General features: G+C 60.6%; 2 protein-coding genes and 1 long non-coding RNA gene across 7 annotated transcripts; 1 reads left to right on the top strand and 2 right to left on the bottom strand.

Annotated features, from left to right (window-relative positions):
• Window positions 1-2,144: 2,144 nt before the first annotated feature.
• Window positions 2,145-13,033, top strand: F11R (F11 receptor). Its single transcript, XM_054295070.1, has 10 exons — window positions 2,145-2,159; window positions 2,289-2,352; window positions 5,519-5,575; window positions 7,181-7,294; window positions 7,799-7,942; window positions 8,583-8,785; window positions 9,634-9,736; window positions 11,206-11,313; window positions 11,905-11,945; window positions 12,937-13,033. The coding sequence occupies exons 1-10, from the start codon at window positions 2,145-2,147 to the stop codon at window positions 12,970-12,972; spliced, it is 885 nt and encodes a 294-aa protein (XP_054151045.1). The 3' UTR covers window positions 12,973-13,033.
• A 2,232-nt stretch (window positions 13,034-15,265) lies between these two features.
• LOC128950187 (uncharacterized) lies at window positions 15,266-16,279 on the bottom strand. Of its 5 annotated transcripts, none has more exons than XR_008484327.1 (4): window positions 16,073-16,138; window positions 15,813-15,964; window positions 15,641-15,756; window positions 15,266-15,309 (listed from the first exon to the last, which is right to left on the bottom strand). It is a non-coding gene; the product is annotated as an uncharacterized LOC128950187 (long non-coding RNA). The 5 variants fall into 5 exon arrangements; XR_008484329.1 differs by lacking the exons at window positions 15,266-15,309; window positions 16,073-16,138 and adding exons at window positions 15,439-15,510; window positions 16,243-16,279 and having other exon boundaries at window positions 15,813-15,938; XR_008484328.1 differs by lacking the exon at window positions 15,266-15,309 and adding an exon at window positions 15,439-15,510 and having other exon boundaries at window positions 15,813-15,938; window positions 16,082-16,139.
• A 219-nt stretch (window positions 16,280-16,498) lies between these two features.
• KCNJ10 (potassium inwardly rectifying channel subfamily J member 10) lies at window positions 16,499-23,892 on the bottom strand. The gene is made up of 2 exons (XM_054295066.1): window positions 23,802-23,892; window positions 16,499-17,702 (listed from the first exon to the last, which is right to left on the bottom strand). The coding sequence occupies exon 2, from the start codon at window positions 17,700-17,702 to the stop codon at window positions 16,563-16,565; it is 1,140 nt and encodes a 379-aa protein (XP_054151041.1). The 5' UTR covers window positions 23,802-23,892; the 3' UTR covers window positions 16,499-16,562.
• Window positions 23,893-24,187: the final 295 nt, after the last annotated feature.

Genomic DNA, 24,187 nt, shown 5'->3' on the forward strand with positions numbered 1-24,187 from the left:
ATGTCACCCCTCCCCCAGAATCCCCAAAAAACCCCCAAAAAAACCCCAAAAAACCCCAAATTTCGCCCCCACACCCCAAAATTTCGCCCCTCCACGCTCTGGGCCCGGCAGGCCCCTCCCCCACCCCCCACAATTTTGGACCCCTCCCCCACCCCCACCTTAAAATTTGGGGCCCCTCCCCCCCTCCAAAATGGGATTTGGGGTCGCCCCTCCCCCACCCGGAGGGGGTTTTGGGGGTTTTGGGGGGGGAGGGGATTTTTGGGGGGGTTTGGGACCCTCACGCCCCCTCCCCCACCCCCCTTTTTGCCCCTCCCCCCCCTCCCCTTTTTGCCCCTCCCCCCCCCCCTCCCCGCGGGGTTTTGGGATTTTTTTTTTTTTTTTAAATTCTGTCGGAATTGCAAAAAAAACAACAAAAAAAAAAAACCCAAAAAGGAAAAAAAAAATTCCAGGCTAAAAAAAAAAAAAATTACAAAAAAAAAAAAAAAAAAAACAAAGAAAAAAAAAAAGAAATAAAAACGGGATTTGTTTTTTTGTGGAGTCCTTCAAGGTTCTTCCCAGAGCCCATCCCCAACCTAAAGGGACCCCAAAACCGACCCCAAAATCACCTAAAACCCACAAAATCCCCTAAAAACCCCCACAGGGATCCCAAAATTCCCTAAAAATCCATAAAGGGACCCCAAAATTCCTTGAAGCCCTCAAATAGACCCCAAAATCCCCAAAGGGATCCTAAAACTGTCCTGAAACTCCTAAAGGGACCCCAAAATTCCCTAAAACTCCCAAAGGGACCCAAAATTCCTCCTTAATTCCCTCAGGGACCCCAAAATCCCCTGAAAACCCCAAAGGGATTTCCCAAAAATCCCCTAAAACCTCAAAGGGACCCTAAAACCCCAAAAGGGACCCCAAAATCTCCTAAAACCCCAAAAGGGATCCCAAAACCTTCAAAGGGACCCCAAAAGGGACCCCAAAACCTTCAAAGGGACCCCAAAAGGGACCTCAAAATCCCCTAAAACTACTCAAGGGACCCCAAAATCCCCCTGAATTCCTTCAAGGAACCCAAAATGGCCCTGAAAATCCCAAAAGGAATTTCCAAGAATCCCTTAAATCCCCTAAAACCCCGAAGGGACCCCCAAAACTGCCCTGAAACTCCCCAAAGAGGCCCCGAAATTCTCCCAGATTCTCCCCAAAATCCCCCTGAAAATCTCAAAGGGTCCAAACTGGTCCAAACTGGGAGCACTGGGTGGTCACTGCAGGGGTCACTGGAGGTCACTGGTCTGAACTGGTCCCAACTGGTCTGAACTGGGCATCCTGAAAGTCACTGGGAGGTCACTGGGGGGCACTGGGGAGTCACTGGTTTGTACTGGGGGGGGTCACTGGTCTAAACTGGGAATGGTCCAAACTGGGTGGTCCAAACTGGGAGCACTGAGTGGTTACTGGAGGGGGTCACTGAGGGTCATTGATGGTCACTGGTTTGTACTGGTGAGGTCACTGGGGGCCATTGGTCCAAACTGGGAGCTCTGGGCAGTCACTGGGGGGGTCACTGGGGGGTCGGTCACTGGTCAAACTGGTCCAAACTGGTCCGGACTGGGAGCTTTGGGCAGTCACTGGTGGGGGGGTCCCTGGGGGGTCACTCATCCCTACTGGTCCAAACTGGGAGCCCTGTGTGGTTTCTGGAGGGTCACTGGGGGTCACTGGGGCGGGTCACTGGTCCCAACTGGTCCAAACTGGGAGCCCTGGGTGGTCACTGGAGGTCACTGGTCAAACTGGTCCAAACTGGGAGCTTTGGGGGGGTCAGTGGAGGTCACTGGGCAGGGCCATTGGGGTGTCACTGGTCCCAACTGGTCCCAACTGGTCCCAACTGGTCCCAACTGGTCCGGCCTGGGAGCCCCTCCCGGCCCCTCAGCGCCCCCCAGCGGCCGAAGCCGCCCGGTCGCCATGACAACACCAAGCCCCGCCCCCGCGCTCTCCCATTGGCCAGAAGTTCCAGCGCGCTCTCCCATTGGCCGCCGCTCCCCGCCCTCCCCTTTAACCAATCAACCCACGCGGGCGGCACCCCGCGGACCAATCAGCGCGCGCCGCTTTGACCCGACACGCGGTACAACCAATGAGAGCGCGGAGAGGGCGTGGTCAACGAGGCACCTGGCGGGATGGGCGGGGCCTGGGTGTGTCGGGGGCGGGGCTTGGCGGGGCGGGCGCACCTGGAGCGGGGCGGCGGCGGCGCCATGGCGGGAGCGGAGCGGGGACGGCACCGGGAGCGGCCCCGGGGGCACCGGGAACACCATGGGGGACAGCGGGGACACCGCTGGGGACCGCCCGGGGCGGGGCTGCGGCTGCTGCTGCTGCTCGGGGCGCTCGGTGAGTGCGGGGGGGCTCCAGGAACCCGGGGGTACCGGAGGGGGGGGGCGGGAATCGGGGAGGGGGAAGGGGAACCGGGGAGAGGGGGTAAAATTGGGGAAGGGGCTCGACTGGGGCGAGGGGTGGGAATTGGGGAGGGGGAACCGGGGAGAGGGTTCAAACTGGGGAAGGGGCTCCGGGAACCGGGAGAGACCGGGGTAACCGGGGGGGGCCGGGAATTGGGGAAGGGGAACCGGGGAGGGGGTTCATACTGGGGAGGGGGCTCCGGGAAACTGAGAGGAGGGGCGGGAATTGAGGAGGGGGGGAGGGGAAAGCGGGGGAGGGGCGGGAATTGGGGAGGGGGCTCGGGAAATGGTGGGGGAGGGGGTTTGGAGAAGCGGGAGGGGGGCGGGAATTGGGAAAGGGGAGAGGGGAGACCGGAGAGGGGTAAAATTGACGAGGGAGCTCGGGAACCGGGGAGGGGAACCGGAATTGGGGAGGGGGCTCAGGAAACGCGGGGTCGTTAACGGGGGAGGAGAACCGGGGGGCTCCGGTACAAAGAGGGGTCGGTGGGTACCGGAGAAGGCTCGGTAAAGGGGCGGGGGGTCGCTAACGGGAGCACGTGGGGGGCGGGCGGGGCAAGGCCGGTACCGGGGGAGGGGTCTGGGGTCAGCCCGGGGGGGTCAGGACCGGGCCGGGGTCACCGCAGGGGTCACGGTCCCGGTGAGGGTTTGGGGGCACCGGAGCCGCTCCCGGTACCGGAGAGGTCCCGGGGGTTCGGGGGGGTCCCGGCGGCGCGTCCGGAGCGGGGCTGGGGCGGGGGGGGGCCCTTCCTGTCCCTTCCTGTCCCCTCCATTGTGTGCGACAATCCCGGGATTAACCCGATCCCGCCTGGGCTGGACTCGGCCTGAGTCGGGACTGACCCAATTCCGGTTTATTTGGACCCAAAATGAGTCGGGACTGACCCAATTCTGGTTTATTTAGACCCAAAACAGGTCGGGATTAACCTGATCCTGGTTTATTTGGACCCAAAATGAGTCGGGATTAACCCGATCCCAAATTATTTGAACTAAACCAGGTCGGGATTAACCCAGTCCTGGTTTATTTGGACCCAAAACGATTCGGGCCAAACCAAATCCCGGTTTATTTAGACCCAAAACGAGTCGGGACTAACCCAATCCCCGTTTATTTAGACCCAAAACGGGTCGGGATTTACCCAATCCCAGTTTATTTAGACACAGATTGGATTGGGATAAACCCAGTCCTAAATGTGGTCCTGGTTCAGGTTGGGATTTTCCTGATCCTGCCTGGTTTGGACCCAAACCAGGTCGGGATTTTCCCAATCCCGGCAGATTTAAACCCGGTCCTGCCAGGCCCCGATCTGGGTTGGTCCCAGACTCCCACGGGATGTTCCCATCCTTTGTTTATTCCCCAAAATCCCATCCCGATTCTGATTTGTTGCCCCCCAAATCCTGATTTCCTCCCAAATCCCAATTTTCCCCCCAAACCCTTATTTTCCCCTCCCAAATCCCGATTTCCCCCCCTAAATCCCCATTTTTCCCCACAAAAAATCCCGATTTTCTTCCCCCCAAATCCCGATTTCCCCCCCCCCCCCAAATCCCGATTTTCCCCCCAAAAAGTCCCGTTTTTCCCCCCCAAATCCCGATTTTCTTCCCCCCGAATCCCGATTTTTCCCTCCTAAATCCCCATTTTTCCCAAAAAATCCCGATTTTCCCCCTCGATCCCGATTTTCCCGCCCGGGTTTCGCTTGGCAGCGGCCCCGGGGGTGCAAAGGTGGCGCGGGCGGTGCCGATCCCGGTGCCGATCCCGGTGCCGATCCCGGGACAATCCCGGTGCCAATCCCGCCTGGAATGAGTCACCCGAGCCAAACCCGGCTCCGGGAATGTCCCAGCTCCGGAGGGGACACAAAGGGGACACGGGAGGGGACACGGGAGGGGGACGCAGGACGGGCGTGTCCCTGCCGAGCTCGGGATTGCGACATTCCCGGCCAGTTTCCTGCGAAAGTGGGCAGGAAATGGGCAGAAACCTGGTAGAAACTGGGGAGAAACTGGGCAGGAAATGGGCAGAGGCTGAGCAGGGACTGGGTAAAAACTGGGAAGAAACTGGGCAGAAATTGAGTAGAAACTGTGCAGAAAATGGGCAGGAACTGGGCAGAAATTGATTAGAAACTGGGTAAAAACTGGGCAGGATCTGGGCAGAAACTGGGAAAGAACTGGGGAGAAACTGGGAAAGAACTGGGGAGAAACTGGGAAAGAACTGAGCAGAGAGTGAGCAGAAGCTGGGTAAAAACTGGGAAGAAATTGGGCAGAAACTGGGAAAGAACTGGGTAGAAACTGGGCAGAGACTGAGCAGAAACTGGGCAGAAACTGGGCAGGAACTGGGCAGAGATGGAAACTGGGCAGAAATGGCAAGAAATGGGCAGAAATTGGGAAAGAACGGGGGAGAAACTGGGAAAGAACTGAGCAGAGACTGAGCAGAAACTGGGCAGGAAATGGGCAGAGACTGGATAAGAACTGGGCAGAAACTGGGCAGAAATAGCAAAAACTGGGCAGAAATGGGCAGAAACTGAGGAAGAACTGGAGAGAAACTGGACAGAAACTGGGAAATAACTGGGCAGGAAATGGGAAGAAACTGGGCAGGAACTGGGAAAGACCTGGGCAGAAACTGAACAGAAACTGGGTAGAAAATGGGCAGGAACTGGGCAAAAATTGAGTAGAAACTGGGTAAGAATTGGGCAGGAGCTGAGCAGGAACTGGGAAGAGACTGGGCAGAAACTGGGGAGAAAGTGGGAAAGGACTTGGTAGAAACTGGGTGAAAACTGGGCAGAAATGGAGTAAAAACTGGGAAAGAGCTGGGGAGAAACTGGGAAAGGACTGAGCAGAAATTGGGGAAGAACTGAGCAGAAAATGGGGAAGAACTGAGCAGAAACTGGGCAGAAATGGAACAGAAACTGGGACAGAGCAGAGCAGGAGCTGGGCAGGGCAGGAGTGGCCGGACGGGATTTTCCAGCTCCCGCTGGTGGCCGTGCCCAGTGACCTCCTGGTGGCCGTGCCCGGGGCTCCCGGTGACCTCCCGGCCCCGGTGGCCCCGCCCTGGCTCCCGGTGACCTCCCTGTGGCCCTGTTGGGGCTCCCGGTGACGTCCCCTCCCCTCCGGTGTCCCCACAGCCACGCTGGCCACAGCCCAGGTGACCTCGGAGGACCAGGAAGTGCCAGAGCACAAACGTGAGTGTCCCCACAGTGTCACCGGTGTCCCCACGGTGTCACCAGCCTGGGGCTGCACCTGGGGAGGTTTGGAGGGGTTGGTTTTGGGTGGTCCTGGTTTGGGTGGTCCCAGAACCGATCCTGGTTCTGGCTGAGCCCAGTTCTGTCTAACCCCGGTTCTGCCTTGTCCCAGTCCCGGTCCTGTTCTGGCCCTTGTTCTGTCTGACCCTGGTTCTCTCCAGCCCTGGGTCTGGTCCCAGTCCTGGTTCTGTCTGACCCCGGTTGTGCCTGGTTCCAGTTCTGTCTGACCCCAGTTCTGACCTGGGTTCTGATGCTGGTTTTGACCCCGGTCCTGGTTCTGGTTCTGTCTGACCCTGGTTCTCTCCAGTCCCAGTTCTGACCCCAGTCCCAGTTCTGGTTCTGGTCCTGGTTCTGCCCCTGGTCCTGGTTCTGTTCTGACCCTGATCCTGGTCCCAGTCCTGGTTCTGATCCTGGTTCTGTTCTGCCCCCAGTTCTGTCTGACCCTGGTCCTATTCCTGGTTCTCACCCTGGTTCTGTCTGATCCTGGTTCTGCCTGGTTCTGGTCCTGGTTCTGTTCTGACCCCAGTTCTGGTCCCAGCTCTGCCCCCGTTCTGTGTTCTGGTCCTGGTTCTGCCCCCATTCCTGGTCCCAGTCCTGGTTCTGCTCCCGTTCTTGGTTCTGGTCCCTGTTCTGACTCTGGTCCCGGTTCTGATCCCGATCCCGGCTCTGTCTGACCCCAGTTCTGATTCCGATTCTGTCTGGTGCTGGTTCTGCCCGGTTCTGGTCCCAGTTCTGACCCCATTCCCTGTTCTGGTCCTGGTTCTGCCCCCGGTTCTGGTCCTGGTTCTGTCTGACCCTGGTTCTGCCCCGGTTCTGGTTCTGAGCCCGGTCTCGTTCCTGGTTCTGTTCTGACCTCGGTCCTGGTCCCAGTTCTGTTCTGACTCCAGTCCCAGTTCTGGTCCCTGTTCTGTCCCCGGTTCTGGTCCTGGTTCTGCCCCCCTTCCTGATTCTGGTCCCTGTTGTGACCCCGGTCCCATTTCTGGTCCTGGTTCTCACCCCGGTCCTGGTCCTGGTTCTGCCTGGTTCTGGTCCTGGTTCTGACCCCATTCCTGGTCCCGGTTCTGTTCTGACCCTGGTTCTGGTTCTGTTCTGACCCCATTCCTGGTCCTGGTTCTGGCCCTGTTCCCAGCTCTGGTCCCTGTTCTGCCCCCGTTCCCATTCCCGGTTCTGACCCATTCCCGTTCTCGTTCCCAGTTCTGTCCTGGTTCTGTTCTAGTTCTGCCCCTGTTCCCGGTTCTGGTCCCAGTTCTGCCCCCATTCCCATTCCTGGTTCTAACCCAGTTCTGACCCGTTCCCATTCCCGGTTCTGCCCCTCTTCCCGGTTCTGGCCCGGTTCTAACCCAGTTCTGACCTGTTCCCATTCCTGGTTCTGACCCGGTTCCCATTCCTGTTCCCATTCCCGGTTCTGCCCGGTTCTGACCTGTTCCCATTCCCGGTTCTGACCCGGTTCCCATTCCTGTTCCCATTCCCGGTTCTGACCCGGTTCGGACCTGGTTCTGACCCGTTCCCATTCCCGGTTCTGTCCCGGTTCTGACCCGTTCCCAGCCGTGGAGCTGCGCTGCGCCGCGTTCCGCTCCAGCTCGGGCAGCGCCCGCATCGAGTGGAAATTCCAGAGGGACTCATCCCTGACACTGATCTACTACGGGGGGGAGCTCACAGGTACCAGGGGGCATTTGGGGACATTTGGGGACATTTGGGGACAGTGGGGACAGCAGGGGACATGGGGGACATTGGGCACATCGGGGGGTGTTGGGGACACCGGGGACATTGTGGGGCACTGGAACACTGGCGATACTGGGGATATGGGAGACACTGGAGACAGCAGGGACATGGGGGACACTGGGGACAGTGGGTGACATTGGGGACAGTGGGAGCACTGGGGACATTGGGGACAGCAGGGACATTGGGGGACACAGGGACCTTGGGTACACTGGGGATGCTGGGGACAGCGGGGACAGTGGGAACATTGGGGGACATTGGGATTATCAGGGACACCAGGGACATTGGAGGAGCCCTGTGGGGACATCTGTGAGGTCCCAAAGCCCATGGGGGACATTGAGGGGGTCTCTGCAGAGATACTGGGGAGCCCTCAAGCCTGTGGGGCCATCAGGGTGTCCCTGGGGTGTCCCTGCCATGTCCCACCATGTCCCCTGGTGTCCCCAGAGCCGTACCGGGACCGTGTCCAGTTCTCGCCCACGTCCATCCGCTTCGGCTCGGTGACACGGAAGGACAGCGGCAAGTACATCTGCGAGGTGGTGGGGGATGGCAGCCACATCGCCAAGTCCGAGGTCAACCTCATCGTGCAGGGTGAGGCCACCCTGTCCCCAGCCCCAGCCTTGTCCCCTGTCCCCAACCTTGGTTTTCTCCCTTGTCCCCATCCCTGGTGTTGTCCCTTGTCCTTGGCCCCATCCCTGGCATTGGCCCTCGCCCTGTCCTTGGCCTTGTCCCTGGCCATGTCATTGTCACCCATCCCTGGTCCCTGGCCTTGTCCCCGTCACTGTCCCTGTCCCCAGGGTGACTCCGGGCAGTGCTGGTCACTGTCAGTGTCCTGTGTCATGGTGGCTCCAGGCAATGCTGTCACTGTCCCTGTCCCCATGGTCACTCTGGGTAGTGTGTCACTGTCCCTGTCCCTGTGTCACTGTCCCCATGTCCGCGCAGTGCCCCCAGGGAAGCCCTTGGCACACGTGCCCAGCTCAGCCACGGTGGGTGCCCAGGCCGTGCTGTCCCTGTGTCACTCTGGGCAGTGCCATCACTGTCCCTGTGTCACTGTCCCTGTCCCTGTCCCCGCAGTGCCCCCGGGGAAGCCGCTGGCGCACGTGCCCAGCTCTGCCACGGTGGGTGCCTGGGCTGTGTGTCCCTGTGGTCACTCTGGGCAGTGTGTCACTGTCACTGTCCCTGTGTCACTGTCACTGTCCCTGTGTCACTGTCCCTGTCCCTGTGCCCGCAGTGCCCCCGGGGAAGCCGCTGGCGCACGTGCCCAGCTCTGCCACGGTGGGTGCCCGCGCTGTCCTGCGCTGCTCCGAGGCTCAGGGCTCGCCCCCTCCCACCTTCCGCTGGTACAAGGACGGCACCGAGCTGCCCCAGGACCCCAAATCCAGCCCCGCCTTCCGCAACTCCTCCTACAGCCTGGACCCGCGCACGGGGGAGCTGGTCAGTGCCCGGCCTCCTGCCCCAGCCCTCTCACCTTCTCCTGCCCTTTTTCCCCTCTTTTCCTTCTCCTTTTCCCTGATTTCCTCCCCTTCTCCTTCTCCCTTTCCCTGTTTTCCTGCCCTTTTCCCTGATTTCCTCCCCTTTTCCTCTCCCTTTCCTCATTTTCCTCTCCCTTTTCCCTGTTCCTCTCTTTCCCCCTTTTCCTGCCCCTTTTCCCTGTTCTCCTCTTTCACCTTTTCCTGCCCTTTTCCCTTTCCCTTCCACATTTTCCTGTCCTTTTACCTGTTTTCCCTCCCTGATTTCCTGCCCCTTTTCCTCTCCCTCTCCCCTTTTCCTGCCCTTTTCCCTCTTTTCCTCTCCCTTTCCCCCTTTTCCCTCTTTTCCTCTCCTTTTCCTGCCCTTCCTCCCTCTCCCCCTCACCTTTTCCCTGTTTTCTTCTCCCTTTCCCCCTTTTCCTCTCTTTTCCCCCTTTCGTGTCCTTTTCCCTGTTTTCCTCTCCTTCTGCCCTTTCCCTCTTCCTTCCACATTTTCCTGTCCCTTTTCCCCATTTTCCTCTTTCTCTCTTTTCCCGTTATCCTCTAATTTTCTCCCTTTTCCTGCCCCCCATTTCTCTGCTTTCCCCCCCATTCCCCCTTCATTTTCCCCTTATTTTCTCCTCTATTTTTTCCCCATTTGTCCCCTGTTCCCCCCCATTTTTCCCTTTTTCCCATTCCCCCCATTTCTCCTCTATTTTCCCCATTTCTCCCCCATTTTTTCCCAATTTTTCTCCATTTTTCCCCCATTTTCTCCTCTATTTTTCCCCATTTTTCCCTGTTTCCCCCATGTCCCATTTCCCTGCCCCGTTGCAGGTGTTTGAGCCCGTGGGGGGCTGGGACACGGGTGATTATCACTGCGAGGCCTCCAACAACGTGGGCAGCCCCCAGAAATCCGACGTCTTCCGCATGGAGGCCAGTAAGGAGCGATCCCAATCCTCATCCCAATCCTGATCCCAGTCCTATTCCCGATCCCATTCCCCATCCCAATCCTTATCCCCATCGCGATCCCAATGCCAATCCCGATCCCATTCCCCATCCCGATCCCATTCCCCATCCCAATCCTAATCCCAATCCTGATCCCAGTCCCCATCCTAATCCTGATCCCAATCCCATTCCCCATCCTGATCCCAATCCTGATCCTGGTCCTGATCCCCATCCTGATCCCAATCCCCATTTCCAATCCCAATCCTGATCCCAATCCCAATCCCATCTCAATCCTCATCCTTATCCCCATCCCAATGCCAATCCTAATCCTCATCCCGATCCCCATCCCAATCCTAATCCTGATCCCATCCCCATTCCCCATCCCAATCCTCATCCCCTTCCCAGTCCTAATCTTCATCCCCATCCCGATCCCAATCCCCATCCCAGTCCCAATCCCAATCCTGATCCCAATCCTCATTCCCAATCCCATTCCCCATCCCAATCCCAATCCTTATCCCCATCCTGATCCTGACCCCAATCCTGATCTCCATTCCAATCCTATTCCTGATCCCCAATCCCCATTCTGATCCCAATCTCCTCAGTCCAGTGGGATCCCTGCCGATCCCGTGGGATCCTTGCCAATCCTGTGGGATCCTCCGATCTCTCCTGATCCCCCCAATCCTGTTGGATCCTCCCAATCCTATGGGATCTCCCCAATCCTGCCTGATCCTGTTGGATCCCCTCAATTCCATTGGATCCCCCTGATCCTGTGCGGTCTCCCCAGTCCTGTGGGATCCCTCCTGATCCCATGGGATCTCCCTGATCCTGTTGGATCCCCCTGACCCCATTGGATCCCCCCAATCTCCCCAATCCCCCCGATTTTGTGGGATCCTCCAATCCCCCAATCCTGTGGGATCCCCCCAGTCTCCTCGATCCCCCAGTCCCACAGGATCTCCCCAATCCTGTTGGATCTCCCTGATCCCTCCTGATCCCCCTGATCCCATGGGGTCCCCCCAATCCTGTTAGATGCCCCTGATGCCATTGGATCCCTCCTGATCCCATTGAATCCCCCCAGTCCCATTGGATCCCCCCAACCCTGTGGGATCCCCCAGTCCCATGGGATCCCCCTGATCCCATTGGATCCCCTCAATCCTGTGGGATCTCCCCAATCCCTCCTGATGCCCCCAATCCCACTGGATCCCTGTGATCCCATGGGATCCCCCCGTTCTCCCCAATCCTGTGGGATCCCCCAGTCCCATGGGATCCCCCTGATGCCATTGGATCCCTGCAATCCCGTTGGATCCCCCCTATCTCCCTCATCCCCCCAATCCTGTGGGATCTCCCCAATCCCCTTGAATCCCTGTGATCCCATGGGGTCCCCCCAATCCCCCCAATCCCGTGGGATCCCCCTGATCCCATGGGATCCCTGGGATCCCCCGCTCCCCTGTGTGCGTCCCGCAGGCGAGGTGAACGTGGGCGGCATCGTGGCCGCCGTGGTGCTGCTGCTCCTGTTCCTGGGGCTCGCCGCCTTCGGCGTCTGGTTCGCCCACAGGCGCGGCTACTTCAGCAGTGAGAGACTGGGGGGGACTGGGAATGGACTGGGACGGGACTGGGATGGACTGGGAATGGGCTGGGAGGGACTGGGATGGGGCTGGGAGGGACTGGGATGGACTGGGAGGGAATGGGAATGGACTGGGATGAGACTGGGATGGACTGGGAATGGGCTGGGATGGACTGGGAATGGGCTGGGAGGGACTGGGATGAGACTGGGATGGGGCTGGGAGGGACTGGGATGGATTGGGAATGGACTGGGAGGGACTGGAAGGGAATGGGAGGGACTGGGAATGGTCTGGGAGGGACTGGTGTGGACTGGGAATGTCCCTGTGTCCCTGGGGATGTCCCCGTGTCCCCATGTCCATCCCCATGTCCCAGTAATGTCCCCCCTGTGTCCCCTCCCCTCCCTGACCCCCATTTTTTCCCTTTTTTCCAGAAAAAACAGAGTGAGTGACACTGGAGCCACCTCCTCCTCCTGGGTGACCCCACCCCCCCCCCCCAGTGCCAGATCGGTGTCCCCCTGGTGTCACCCCGGTCCCTGTGGGGACAGAGGGGACACGGGGGGGTGGCACATCCCAAATTCCCGATTTTCCCGCAGTGCCGGAGGGAAGAAGGTGATTTACAGCCAGCCCTCGCGGCGCAGCGAGGTGAGGACATGGGGACAATGTGGGGACAATGTGGGGACACGAGGACATGCCACCGCCCTGGCGGGGACACCCCAGTGGCAGGGGGACACCCTGGTGTCCCCAGTGTCCCTTGGCAGGAGTGTCCTGGGGGGGTGGTGGTGGGGGGATGGTGTCACCTGTGATGTCCCCATGGATGTCCCCATGTCCCCAATAATGTCCCCATTGACCTTCCCATGTCCCCATTGGTGTCACCGTGTCCCTATTAATGTCCTTGTCACTGTCCCCATCGATGTCTCCATGGCTGTCCCCGTGTCCCCATGGCTGTCCCCATCAATGTCCCCATCAATGTCCCCATCAATGTCCATGTGTCCCCATGCTGTCCCCATGTCTGTCCCCCTGTCCCCATCAATGTCCCCATCAATGTCTCCATGGCTGTCCCTGTGTCCCCATGGCTGTCCCCATGTCCCCATCAAAGTCCTCATCAATGTCCCTGTGTCCCCATCCATGTCCCCATGGCTGTCCCTGTGTCCCCATCCCTGTCCCCATCAATGTCCCTGTGTTCCCATGGCTGTTCCCATCCCTGTCCCCATGTCCCCATCAATGTCCTCATCCCTGTCCCCATGTCCCCATTCCTGTCTCCGTGTCCCCATCGATGTCCCCATCAATGTCCCTGTGTCCCTGTCAATGTCCCCATGTCTCCATCCCTGTCCCCATTGATCTCCCCGTGTCCCCATGCCTATCCCCATGTCCCCATTGATGTCCCCATTGATGTCCCCATCCCTGTCCCCATGCCTATCCCCATGTCCCCATTGATGTCCCCATTGATGTCCCCATTGATGTCTCCATGGCTGTCTCCATGTCCCCATGGCTGTCCCCATGTCCCCATTGATGTCCCCATGTCCCCATGGCTGTCCCCATCAATGTCCCCATCGATGTCCCCGTTGATGTCCCCATCAATGTCCCCATGCCTGTCCCTGTGTCCCCATTGATGTCCCCATGTGTGTCCCCACAGAGCGAGTTCAAGCAAACCTCCTCGTTCCTGGTGTGACGTCGTCCCCGCCGCCCCCGGACGCTTTTCCCCAATTCCCGGAATTCCACGGGATTTGGGGAATTCCGCGCGATTTTAGGAGATCCACGGGATTTTGGGAATTCTGTGGGATTTTGGGAATTCCAGCAGGATTTGAGGAATTTCCTGTGGGATTTGAGAATTCCCGCAGGGTTTTTGGGAATTCCTGCAGGATTTTCAGAATTCTGTGGGGTTTTAGGAGATCCATGGGATTTTGGGAATTCCCGCGGGATTTTCGGAATTCTGCAGGATTTGGGGAATTTCCTGTGGGATTTGGGAATTCCCATAAGATTTTTGGGAATTCTCATAGGATTTTTGGGAATTCCTGCAGGATTTTCGGAATTCCCGTGGGATTTTTGGGAGTTCTGTGGGATTTTCAGAATTCTGTGGGATTTTAGGAGTTCCATGGAATTTTGAGAATCCTGTGGGATTTTAGGAGTTCTGTGGAATTTTGGGAATCCCGTGGAATTTTGAGAATTCCCGCGGGATTTTTAGGGAATTCCATGGGATTTTTTGAGAATTCCCACAGGATTTTTGGGAATTCCATGGGATTTTTAGGGAATTCCCGCGGGATTTTTGGGAATTCCTGTAGGATTTTGGGAATTCCCACGGGATTTTCGCCGCGGTTTTTTTAAAGACTCTCCGGTGCCTTCGCCGTTGCTGCCTCTGGAACTTGGGGGGTCCCTGTGTCCCCTCTTTGTGTCCCCCTTTTGTCCCCTCTCTGTCCCCCCCCATTGTCCCCTCCTATTCTCTCCTTGTCCCCCTTTTTGTCCCCTTTGTCCCCTCCCTTCGTTCCCCATTTTTGTCCCCCCCCCCACATTGTCCCTCCCTGTCCCCTCTCTGTCCCCGGGGGGCTCTGGGGGGGGACAGGGCTGGTGCCACCACCTGGGGACAGCACCAGTGTCCCCCTGGTCCCAGTGTCCCCCCTGAACTGGGAGCGTGGGAGGGGGATACTGGAAATAAACCTGTGTCCTTTACCTGGCCTGTGACACTGGGGACAATGTGGGGACAATGGGGACATTGGGGAGGACACTGGAGGGACAATGGGGGATCTCTGCGGAAACTGTGGGAACACTGGGGACATTGGGGGGACCCTGGGGACATTGAAGGGACATTGGGAGGATCTCTGGGGACATTGAGGGCACACCGGGGGGATCTCTGGGAACATTAAAGGGACATTTGGAGGTGTCTGGGGACATTGGGGGCCCTTGGGGACATTGGGGAGTCACTGGGGACATTGTGGGGTCCTTGGGGACATTGAGGGGACATTCTGGGGGGACCCTGAGATACACTGGGGGAGGTCCCTGGTGACATTGGGGGACCCTTTGGGGTGACATTTGGGACACCTGGGGACATTGGGGTGGTCCCTGGGGGCTGAAGTGACATTGGGGTGACAGTGGGGACATTGGGGGACCCCTGGGAACATTGGGGTCAGAGTGGGGACATTGGGGGGGTCCCTGGGGCCTGACGGGGCATTGGGGGTTGCAGTGGGGACACTGGGGACACAGTGGGGACATTGTGGGGGGTTTCCCTGGGGCTGAGGGGACATCGAGAGGCGCCGTGGGGACACTGGGGTCACAATAGGGACATCGGGGGGGGTCACAGTGGGGACATTGGGGTGTCCCTGGGGCTGAGGGGACATCAGGGGTCACCATGGGGACACCGGGGACACCCCCCACCATCGACGTCACCTTTATTGAACTCCTGCCCCTCCCCCCCCCGCCCCCAAACCGAGCTCGGGCCCCCCCCAAGGGAGGGGGAGGGGCGGTTTTGGTGGGGGGGGGGGGTTCCCGCTCCTTCCTCATTACCGACACCTTTAATTAGTGGCACTAATTGCCCCGGTGCGGGGGGGCCGCGTTAATGGCGGGGTCTACGTTAAGCAGCAGCGACGGGCGGGGGGGGGGGGACACGGTGGCCTCGATTATCGGTGACACCCCCGGGGGGACCCCCCGACACCGCCCGGAGGGGGGGGGGGGGACAGGGAGGGGCTCCAGCGCTTGGGGGGGCTGGGAGGGGGCTCCTGCCTCAGTTTCCCCTGGCGGGGGGGGGAGCAGCGGCGCCCTGGGGGTGGTGACACCTCCACAGGGGTTGGTGACAATTCTAGGCATTGGTGGCACTTTGGGGCTGGTGGCACCTCCAGGGGTTGGTGGCACTCCAGAGGTTGGTGGCACTTTGGGGCTGGTGGCACCTCCAAGGGTTGGTGGTACCTCCAGGGCTTGGTTTGTGGCACTTTGGAGCTGGTGTCATCTCCAGGCATGGTGGCACCCCAGGGCTTGGTGGCACCTCCAGGGGCTGGTGACACCTTGGGACTGGTGGCACCTCCAGGGGTTGGTGGCACTTTGGGGCGCCAGGGCTTAGTGTCACCTCCGGGGACTGGTGCCATCTTAGGGCTTGTGGCATCTCCAGGGCTTGGTGGCATCTCCAGGGCTTGGTTCAAGGCATGGTGGAATCTTGGCTGGTGGCTCTTCTGGGCATTGGTGACACTTTTAGAGACTGGTGGCATTTTGGGACTGATGGCACCTCCAGATGTTGGTGACACCTCCAGAGTTTAGTGACACATCCAGGCATTGGTGGCATTTTGGGACTGGTGGCATCTCCAGATGTTGTCGACACCTCCAAGGACTGGTGACACCACCAGGGCTGGTGATACCTCCAGATGTTGGAGACACCTCCAGGGGTTGGTGGCACTTTGGGACTGATGGCAGCTCCAGACATTTGTGTCCCCTTGGGGCTGGTGACACTTCCAGACTTGGTAACACTCTGAGACTGGTGACACCTCCAGGTGCTGGTGACACCTCCAGGCATTGGTGACACCTCCAGACTTGGTGGCACCTCCAGGGCTGGTGGCACCTCCAGATATTGGTGTCCCCTTGAATCAATGACACCTCCAGATGTTGGTGATGTTGGTGTCCCTTTGGAGCTGGTGGCACCTCCAGGGCTGGTGACACCTCCAGTTGTTGGTGTCCCTTTAGGGCTGGTGGCACCTCCAGTTGTTGGAGACACTCCAGATGTTGGTGTCCCGTTGAATCAGTGACACCCCCAGATGTTGATGTCCCTTTGGGGCTGGTGGCACTTCCACCACTGGTGACACCCCCAGATGCTGGTGTTCCCTTGAATCAGTGACACCTCCAGATGTTGGTGTCCCCTTGAATCTGGTGACACCCTCAGATGCTGGTGTTGCTTTGTGGCTGGTGGCACCTCCAGAGCTGGTGACACCTCCAGATGTTGATGTCCCCCTGAATCCGGTGCCACCTCCAGTTGTTGGTGTCCCTTTGGGGCTGGTGTCCCTTTCAGGCTGGTGCCACCTCCAGATGTTGGTGTCCCCTTGAATCTGGTGACACCCTGAGATGTTGGTGTCCCCTTGGGGCTGGTGGCACCTCCAGCGCTGGTGACACCTCCAGATGTTGGCGTCCCCTTGAATCTGGTGACACCCCCAGATGCTGGCACCCCCTGCCCCTGGTGCCACCTCCAGCCACAGCACTACCTCCACCATCCGCCACCACCCCCTCGCTCCGCCACCACCCCTGGCCACCCCTGGCCCCGGCTCCGATGTCACCTCCGTGTCCCCCATCTCAGACGTTGCTGATGCGGACGCTGAGCGGGGCCCCCTCCCCGTCCCGCTCGGCCTCGCGCAGCGACTCCTCCAGCTTGACCTTCTCGGGGTCCCCGAACCGCACGGCCTCGTGGTGACAGCACGGCGCCGCCACCTTCACCACGCGGTCGAAGAGGCTGAAGTCGGCCACGTACTTGCCGCTGGCCGACAGCGAGATGGCCGGCGTGAACTCGTAGCCCCACAGGATCTCCTCGGGCAGGTAGGACGTGCGCACCTGGCACGTGGCGCTGGTGGACTCCACGGTGCCGCTCAGGATGACCACCAGCTCGAAGTCGCCGTCGCCCGAGCGCAGGGACACGTCCCGCAGCGGGCTGGCCTCGTCCACCACGTGGTAGAAGGTCAGCGGGAGGATGAGGAAGGGGCTGTCCGAGGACGTGTCCACCTGGAAGTCCACGTTGAGCTGGTTGAGGCGCACGCTCTCGCCCTCCTTGGTCAGGTGCGTCTGCAGCAGCTTGCCGGTGACCTGGCAGCCGATCAGAAGGCTCTTCCTCATGTTGGCCACGCGGATCATCAGGCAGGTCTTGCCGTCGTGCTGCGCCACCACGGCGTTCTGGCTGAACTTGATGGTCTCGGCGCGCTTCTTGGGCCGCGCGATCTTGGCCAGGAAGGTGCCGGTGATGAAGATCTCCAGGATGGTGGTGAGCACCAGCTGGGTGATGAGCAGCACGATGGCCAGCGGGCACTCCTCGCTGATGTAGCGGAAGCCGTAGCCGATGGTGGTCTGCGACTCGAGGGAGAAGAGGAAGGCGCCGGTGAGCGTGTGCACCTGCATCACGCACGGCGTGTGGTTGGCGGGCGGCTCGAACTCCAGCAGGTCGCCGTGCGCCGCCGCCACCAGGTACCACACCACGCCGAAGGCGAACCAGGTGCCGGCGAAGGTGGCGGAGAAGAGCAGGAGCTTGTAGCGCCACTGGAGGTCGATGAAGGTGGTCCACAGGTCCTTGAGGTACAGGAAGCGCTTGTCCGAGATGTGCTCCATGCGCACGTTGCTGCGGCCGTCCTTGGTCAGCACGCGGCGCCGACGCAGCCCCGGCCCCATCAGGGGGCGGCTGTCGGTCTGCGTGGTCTGGCTGTAGTACACCTTGGTGGAGGACGTCATCTGCGGGACAGGTGAGGGACACGTGAGGGACGGGTGGGCGACAGGGGAGGGACAGGTGGGGGACAGGTAGAGAATGTCACCTGTGGGACAGAGGGGCAGGTGCAGGACCAGTGTGGGACAGGTGAGGGACACATGGAGAACATCATCTGTGGGGACACAGGGACAGGTGAGGGACAGGGGAGGGACAGGGGAGGGACAGGTGGAAGACACATGGAAGACATAATCTGTGGGGACACAGGGACAGGTGGGGGACAGGTGGGGAAGATCATCTGTGGGGGCATGGGGCAGGTGAGGGACAGGTGAGGGACACATGGAGGAGATCATATGTGGGGACACAGGGACAGGTGAGGGACAAGGGAGGGACATGTGAAGGACAGGTGAGGGACAGATGGGGGACATATGGAGAACATCATCTGTGGGGACATGGGGATAGGTGGGGGACGGGTGGGGGACACATGGAGGAGGACATCACCTGGGGGACACAGGGACATGTGAGGGACAGATTCAGGACAAATGGAGGAGCTCATCTTCAGGAATAGGTGAGGGACAGGTGAGGGACACATGGAGGAGATTATCTGCAGGGACACGGGGACAGAGGAGGGACAGGGGAGGGACAAATGGAGACCATCTGTGGGGACAGGTGAGGGACAGGTGGAGGAGATCATCTGGGGGACACAGGGACACGGGAGGGACAGGTGGGGGACAAATGGAGGAGGTCATCTGCGGGGACACAGGGACATGGGAGGGACAGGTGGAGAGGGGCACCTGCAGGGGACACGGGAACAGGTGAGGAGGTCACCAAAGGGGACACAGGGACAGGTGGAGGGGGTGATCAAGGAGGACATGTGAGGGACAGGTGAGGGGCAGGTGGAGGACGATGTCAGGGAGGGAACAACCGGGAGGGTCATCCCTGTATCTGTCCATCCCCCTGTCCCTCTGTCCGTCCCCATGTCCCTCCATCCCTCCACATCCCCCCCCCCATTCCCAAATCCCTTGTCCCCAATCCCAAATCACTGTCCCCTCAGTGTCCCCCCCCCGTCCCCCCCTGTCCCCTGGCAGCTCCGGTGGTGGCCGTGGAAGCGTCCCGGGCGTCCGGGAGGAAGAGGAAGGCGATGAATGGGAGGTGACAGGGACAAACGGCCGATGGCAGCGCCAGGCGCCTCCCCGGTGTCCCCGTGTCCCGGTGTCCCCATCCCAAAAAGGCCCTTTCAGCCCCCGCCAGCCCCTGGCCCTGCCACCGTTTCCGCCGCGGAAGGGGCAGCGTGCCGGGGACACGGGGACACCGGGGGTGGTGGCACCACGGGGGGGTCTCCTTGGAGCACGGTGTCCCCGTGGCAGCCAAGGCTGGGGGACACGAGTGGCACTGCCACCGTCAGAGAAATGTCCTGGGAGGGACGGTGGTGACAGAGGGGACATCGGTGTCCCCAAAGAGGGGACACGGAGCTGCTCCTTCACAGAGGGGCTGGGGGGGTCCCTGGGGCCACCGTGTCCCCACAGAGCCACTGTGTCCCCAGAGCCACCATGTCCCCAAAGCCACTGGGTGTCCCCAAAGCCACCACCTGTCCTGGAGCTGCTGGGGGTCCCCAGAACCTCCCATGTCCCCAAAGCCACCGTGTCCCCAGAGCCACCGTGTCCCCAGAGCCCCCCATGTCCCCAAAGCCACCACCTGTCCCAGAGTTGCTGGAGGTCCCCAGAACCCCCCATGTCCCTAAAGCCACCGTGTCCCCAGAGCCCCCCATGTCCCTGGAACCACTGTGTCCCCCAAGAGCCACCATGTCCCCAAAGCCACCACCTGCCCCAGAGCTGTTGTGGGTCCCCAGAGATCCCTATGTCCCCAGAGCCACCAGCTGTCCCCAAAGCCACACTGTGTCCTCAAGTTCCTGGGGTGCCCAGGGCCTCTCCTGTCCCCAAAGCCACTGTGCCCCTCTAAAGGCCCCACCATGTCCCCAGAGCCGCCATGTCCCCAAAGCCACCGTGTCCCCAGAGCCACCGTGTCCCCAAGGCCCCCCATGTCCTCAAAGCCACCACCTGTCCCAGAGTTGCTGGGGGTCCCCAGAGCCCCCCATGTCCCCAAAGCCACCGTGTCCCCAGAGCCACCATGTCCCCCACCCTCTGTTTGGGGGTCTCTGCACACCCCTGCCCCCCTCTAGAGTGGTCCCAACCCCCCTCTTTATGCTCCTGACCCCCCCCTTTCTCCCCCCCCACCCCCCATTTTTGGTCTCCCCACCCTCCCGCCCCATTTACGGGGTCCCCGCCCCCTCGGAGGGCCCCGCGTGCCCCCCGTGCCCCCCGGGCGTGCTCCGGTGGCCGGACACGGTTCGGGACAAGCCGCAGCTTGTTCCCGGTGCCCGCGGCACAACCGGTTACCCATTAACCCCCCCCTACACCCTCCCCGTGCCTCAGTTTCCCCTCGGGGGGTTCTGGTCACTTTGGGGGTCACCGCAAAGGCCCGGCCCTACATGGGGGGGTACAGGAGGATTGAGGGGGGGCCCCAGGGACGCGTCCCCGTTCCCCGCGTCCCGCTGGCACCGGCGGCGCGGGCACCGTTCCCACGGCACGGCGGTGCCAGGCGTGACCGGGCACCCCGCCAGCCGCGCCCCCCCCAAACTGGGGCGCGGGGCTGCTCCGAACTGGGGTAACTGGGATTTGGGGGGGATAGGGAGCGGCCCCACAGCCCCGCGGAGGGGTCCCTGAATTGAGGAGGGGGGCGCGGGGTGGGTGCGGCGGGGGTGGAGGGGGGGTGGCGGTGGGGTGGCGGTGGCGGGGGGGGGGACAGGGACGGGGACAGGGACAGTGGGGCCATTGTGCGGCCGGAGCCGAGGTTTCAATGGGGCTGGCGGGGGGACAAAGGCGCTTTGACGGAGCCCTCGTTAAGATGCAGAGCCCCGCGCGACACCGCCACCGCCAGCGCGGGGGTCCCGGGGGGCCCGCGACACCGCCAGGGCCAGCGAGGGGACACGGGGACCCCCATGGCTGATGGCACTGTCACCGAGAGGGGCACGGGGACCCCCATGGCTGATGGCAATGTCACCGAGAGGGGCACGGGGACCCCCATGGCTGATGGCAATGTCACCGAGGGGGGCACAGGGACCCCCATCGCTAATGGCACTGTCACCGAAGGGACACAGGGACCCCCATGGCTGATGGCACTGTCACTGAGGGGGGCACAGGAACCCCCCACTGTCACTAAGAGAGACACAGGGACCCCCATGGCTGATGGCACTGTCACTGAGGGGGGCACAGGAACCCCTCACTGTCACTAAGAGAGACACAGGGACCCCCATGATTACTGCCACTGTCACCGAGGGGAGGCCTGTGACACTGCCAGGGCCACCAAGAGGGGCACAGGGACCCCCATGGCTAATGGCACTGCCACTGAGGGGACACAGGGACCCCCATGGTTGATGGCACTGACACCAAGAGGTGCACAGGGACCCTCCACTGTCACTAACAGGGACACAGGGACCCCCATGGTTACTGCCACTGTCACCAAGGGGGGGGCTGTGACACTGCCAGGGCCACCGAGAAGGACACAGGGACCCCCATCGTTAATGGCACTGCCACAGAAGGGGGTGCCAGTGACACCGTCAGAGCCACCAAGGAGGGGCACAGGGACCCCCACTGTCACTGAGGGGACACAGAGACCCCCATGGTTAATGGCACTGTCACCGAGGGGGCGCAGGGACCCCCACTGCCACCCCCACCGCTAGCACAGGGGCCCCAGGGTGCCCCCAACACCACCAGGGCCACCAAGAGTGGCACAAGGACCCCACTGCCACTGCCAGCAAGGGGGCACAGGGACCTCCATCGTTACTGTCACTGTCACCACAGGGGTCCCCTGACACTGCCATGGCAACCACGGGGATCCTGTGGCTCCTCTGTCACCGTCACGGCCACCACGGGGGTCCCAGGGTCCCACCGTCCCCTGTCACTGTCAGTGCCACCATGAGGGTCCCAAGCCCTCGCTGTGTGTCCTGAGGGACTCCTGTCCCCCCCATGTTCCCACTGGGGGTCCCGGGGGTGTCCCCCATCCCCATGGTGACCATGGGAGTCCCAGGGGTGTCCCCACCATGGCCACGGCCAGGATGGGGATCCCAGATTCCTCCTCACAGCATCGGGGGGGCCCCAAAATGGAGCTGTAGGTCACATCTGGGATAATTCACATGTGGTATAACCCACACCTGGGATAACCCACACCTGGATAATTCACAATTGGGATAATTAACACCTGGGATAACTCACAATAACCCACACCTAGGATAACCCACACCTGGGATAGTCTACATCCAGGACAACCCAAATTCCAGGATGACCCACAGCTGGGATAACCCACAGCTGGGATAACCCACACCTAGGATAACCCACAGTTGGGATAACGCACACCCAGGATAACCCATATTCCACAATAAACCTCACTTGGAATAACCCACATCCCAGGATAACCCACACCCAGGTAAGCCCACACCTGGGATAACCCACACCTGGGACACTCAGAATAACCCACAGTTGGGATAACCACACTTGGAGTAACTCCTACCTGGGATAACCCACACCTGGGATAACCCAAATTCCAGGATAACCCACAGGTGGATAACCCACACCTGGAATAATTCATACCTGGGATAATTCACACCCAGGATAACCCAAATTCTGGGACACTTGGAATAACCCACAGCTAGGATAACCAACATCAGGGAATAACTCATACCTGGGATCACCCACATCTGGTTAATGTGGGTTAACCCTGGGATAACCAACATTCCAGGATAACCCACACCTGGGATAACCTACACCTGGGATAATTCAAATTCTGGGGTAATTCACACCTGGGATAATTCACACCCAGGATAACCCATACCCAGGATAACCCTCACCTGGGACATGGGGACATGAGGATAAAGGGACAGGGGCCTTGGGGACATTGGACCTGGGGATCCATGACACGGGGACGTGGGGCACAGGGGACACAGGGACATGGGGACATCAGAATAGAGGGATGGGGGACATGGGGACATAGGACATGGAATAAGTGCCATGGGGACACAGGGACATGGGATATAGAGACAGGACAGTGGGGACATAGGACACGGTGATGTGTGACATGGGGACATGGGGATGTGGGGCACAGAGTGTTGGGGACATGGGAGAGGGACACAGGATTTGAGGGTGCGGGGACACGGGGGCACAGGGGAGTGGGGACACATTGCTGTGCGGCATAGGGATGGGGGAATATGGGGACATGGGGATATGAGGACATGAGCATATGGGGACATAGGGACATGGCAATAGAGGAATATGGGGACATAGAGACATGGGGACATGGGAATATGGGAACATGGTGACACTGGGATATGTGAGAATATGAGGAAACGGGGACATGGCAACAGGGAATGGGGCCGTGGGGACACTGGGATATGTGAGAATGGATATCCCATATCCCAGGGACACAGGGACAGGGGCCATGGGGATATGGGGACACAGGGACAGTGTGGTACGTGACATGGGGACATCAGGGCATGGGGACATGGCAATGGGAAAACATGGGGATTTGGGAATATGGGGATTTGGGAATATGGGGACATTGGGATATGGGGAAGCTGGGGATCCAGGGATACAGTGACATGGGGACATCAGGACATGGGTGCACTGGGATATGGGAATATGGGGACATCAGGACATGGGGATATGGGGGCACGGGGATATGTGGGAACATGGGGATATGGGGACACAGGGACAGGGTGGTACGTGACATGGGGACATCAGGACATGGGGACACTGGGGTACAGAGAAACGAGAACATGGCAATGTGGGCCACAAGGATTTGGGGACGTGGGCATGAGGGACTTGGGGACACAGCGATTTGGGGACCAGTGATGGGTGGACACGGGGACAGGGGGACGTGGCCTCACGGGTGATGGCAACACAGGGATGTGGGGACATCATCGGGGCTGCGGTGCCACCAACGGGGGGACAAGGGGTCCCGGGGTCCCCTCTGCATCGCCAGTGCCATCCCAGCACCACCGCCCGGTGCCCGCCGCCCTCGAGACCCCCCGGGAGGGGACGGGGGACCCCCGGGGACCCCCCCCGGGCCGCCCTTACCTTGCTGGGGGGGTCGCGGGTCCCGCCGTGCTCAGCCCGGCCGGCTCCCCATGGGCTTTATGGCTCGGCGGGGCCGCGGCGGCGGGACGGGCACCCCCCCCCCCCCGCGGAACCGGGGAGGAGCCGCCGGGGGCGGGCCGGGGGTTAATGGGGTGGAAAAGGAGCCGGCCGGCACCGGGTCACGTTACCGGGCACGGGGGGGGCACCGGGGGACCCCGCCCGCGGGCACCGGCACCGCCATGAGGGCAACCGGGGGGGATGGGGGGATGCGGGCATCGGGATCGGCAATGGGGAGTCCGGTGGGGGCACCGGAGGGTCCCGGTGGGGTTGTCCAGGCACTGGCACCGGCACTGGAGGTCTCGGCGGGGGCACCGGGGGTCTCATAG

This window comes from Melozone crissalis, unplaced genomic scaffold (assembly GCF_028551555.1).
Source record: "Melozone crissalis strain CALT ecotype California unplaced genomic scaffold, PUWL_Pcris_2 ptg000485l_1, whole genome shotgun sequence".
Taxonomy (NCBI): Eukaryota; Metazoa; Chordata; class Aves; order Passeriformes; family Passerellidae; genus Melozone; species Melozone crissalis.

Excerpts from the sequence above, each read along its gene's own strand:
- F11R (XM_054295070.1), top strand. Across the intron at positions 2,353-5,518 it reads GCTGCTGCTCGGGGCGCTCG|CCACGCTGGCCACAGCCCAG; the intron begins GTGAGTGCGGGG and ends GTGTCCCCACAG. Across the intron at positions 9,737-11,205 it reads CGTCTTCCGCATGGAGGCCA|GCGAGGTGAACGTGGGCGGC; the intron begins GTAAGGAGCGAT and ends TGCGTCCCGCAG.
- KCNJ10 (XM_054295066.1), bottom strand. The coding sequence starts at position 17,702 with ATGACGTCCTCCACCAAGGTGTACTACAGCCAGACCACGCAGACCGAC.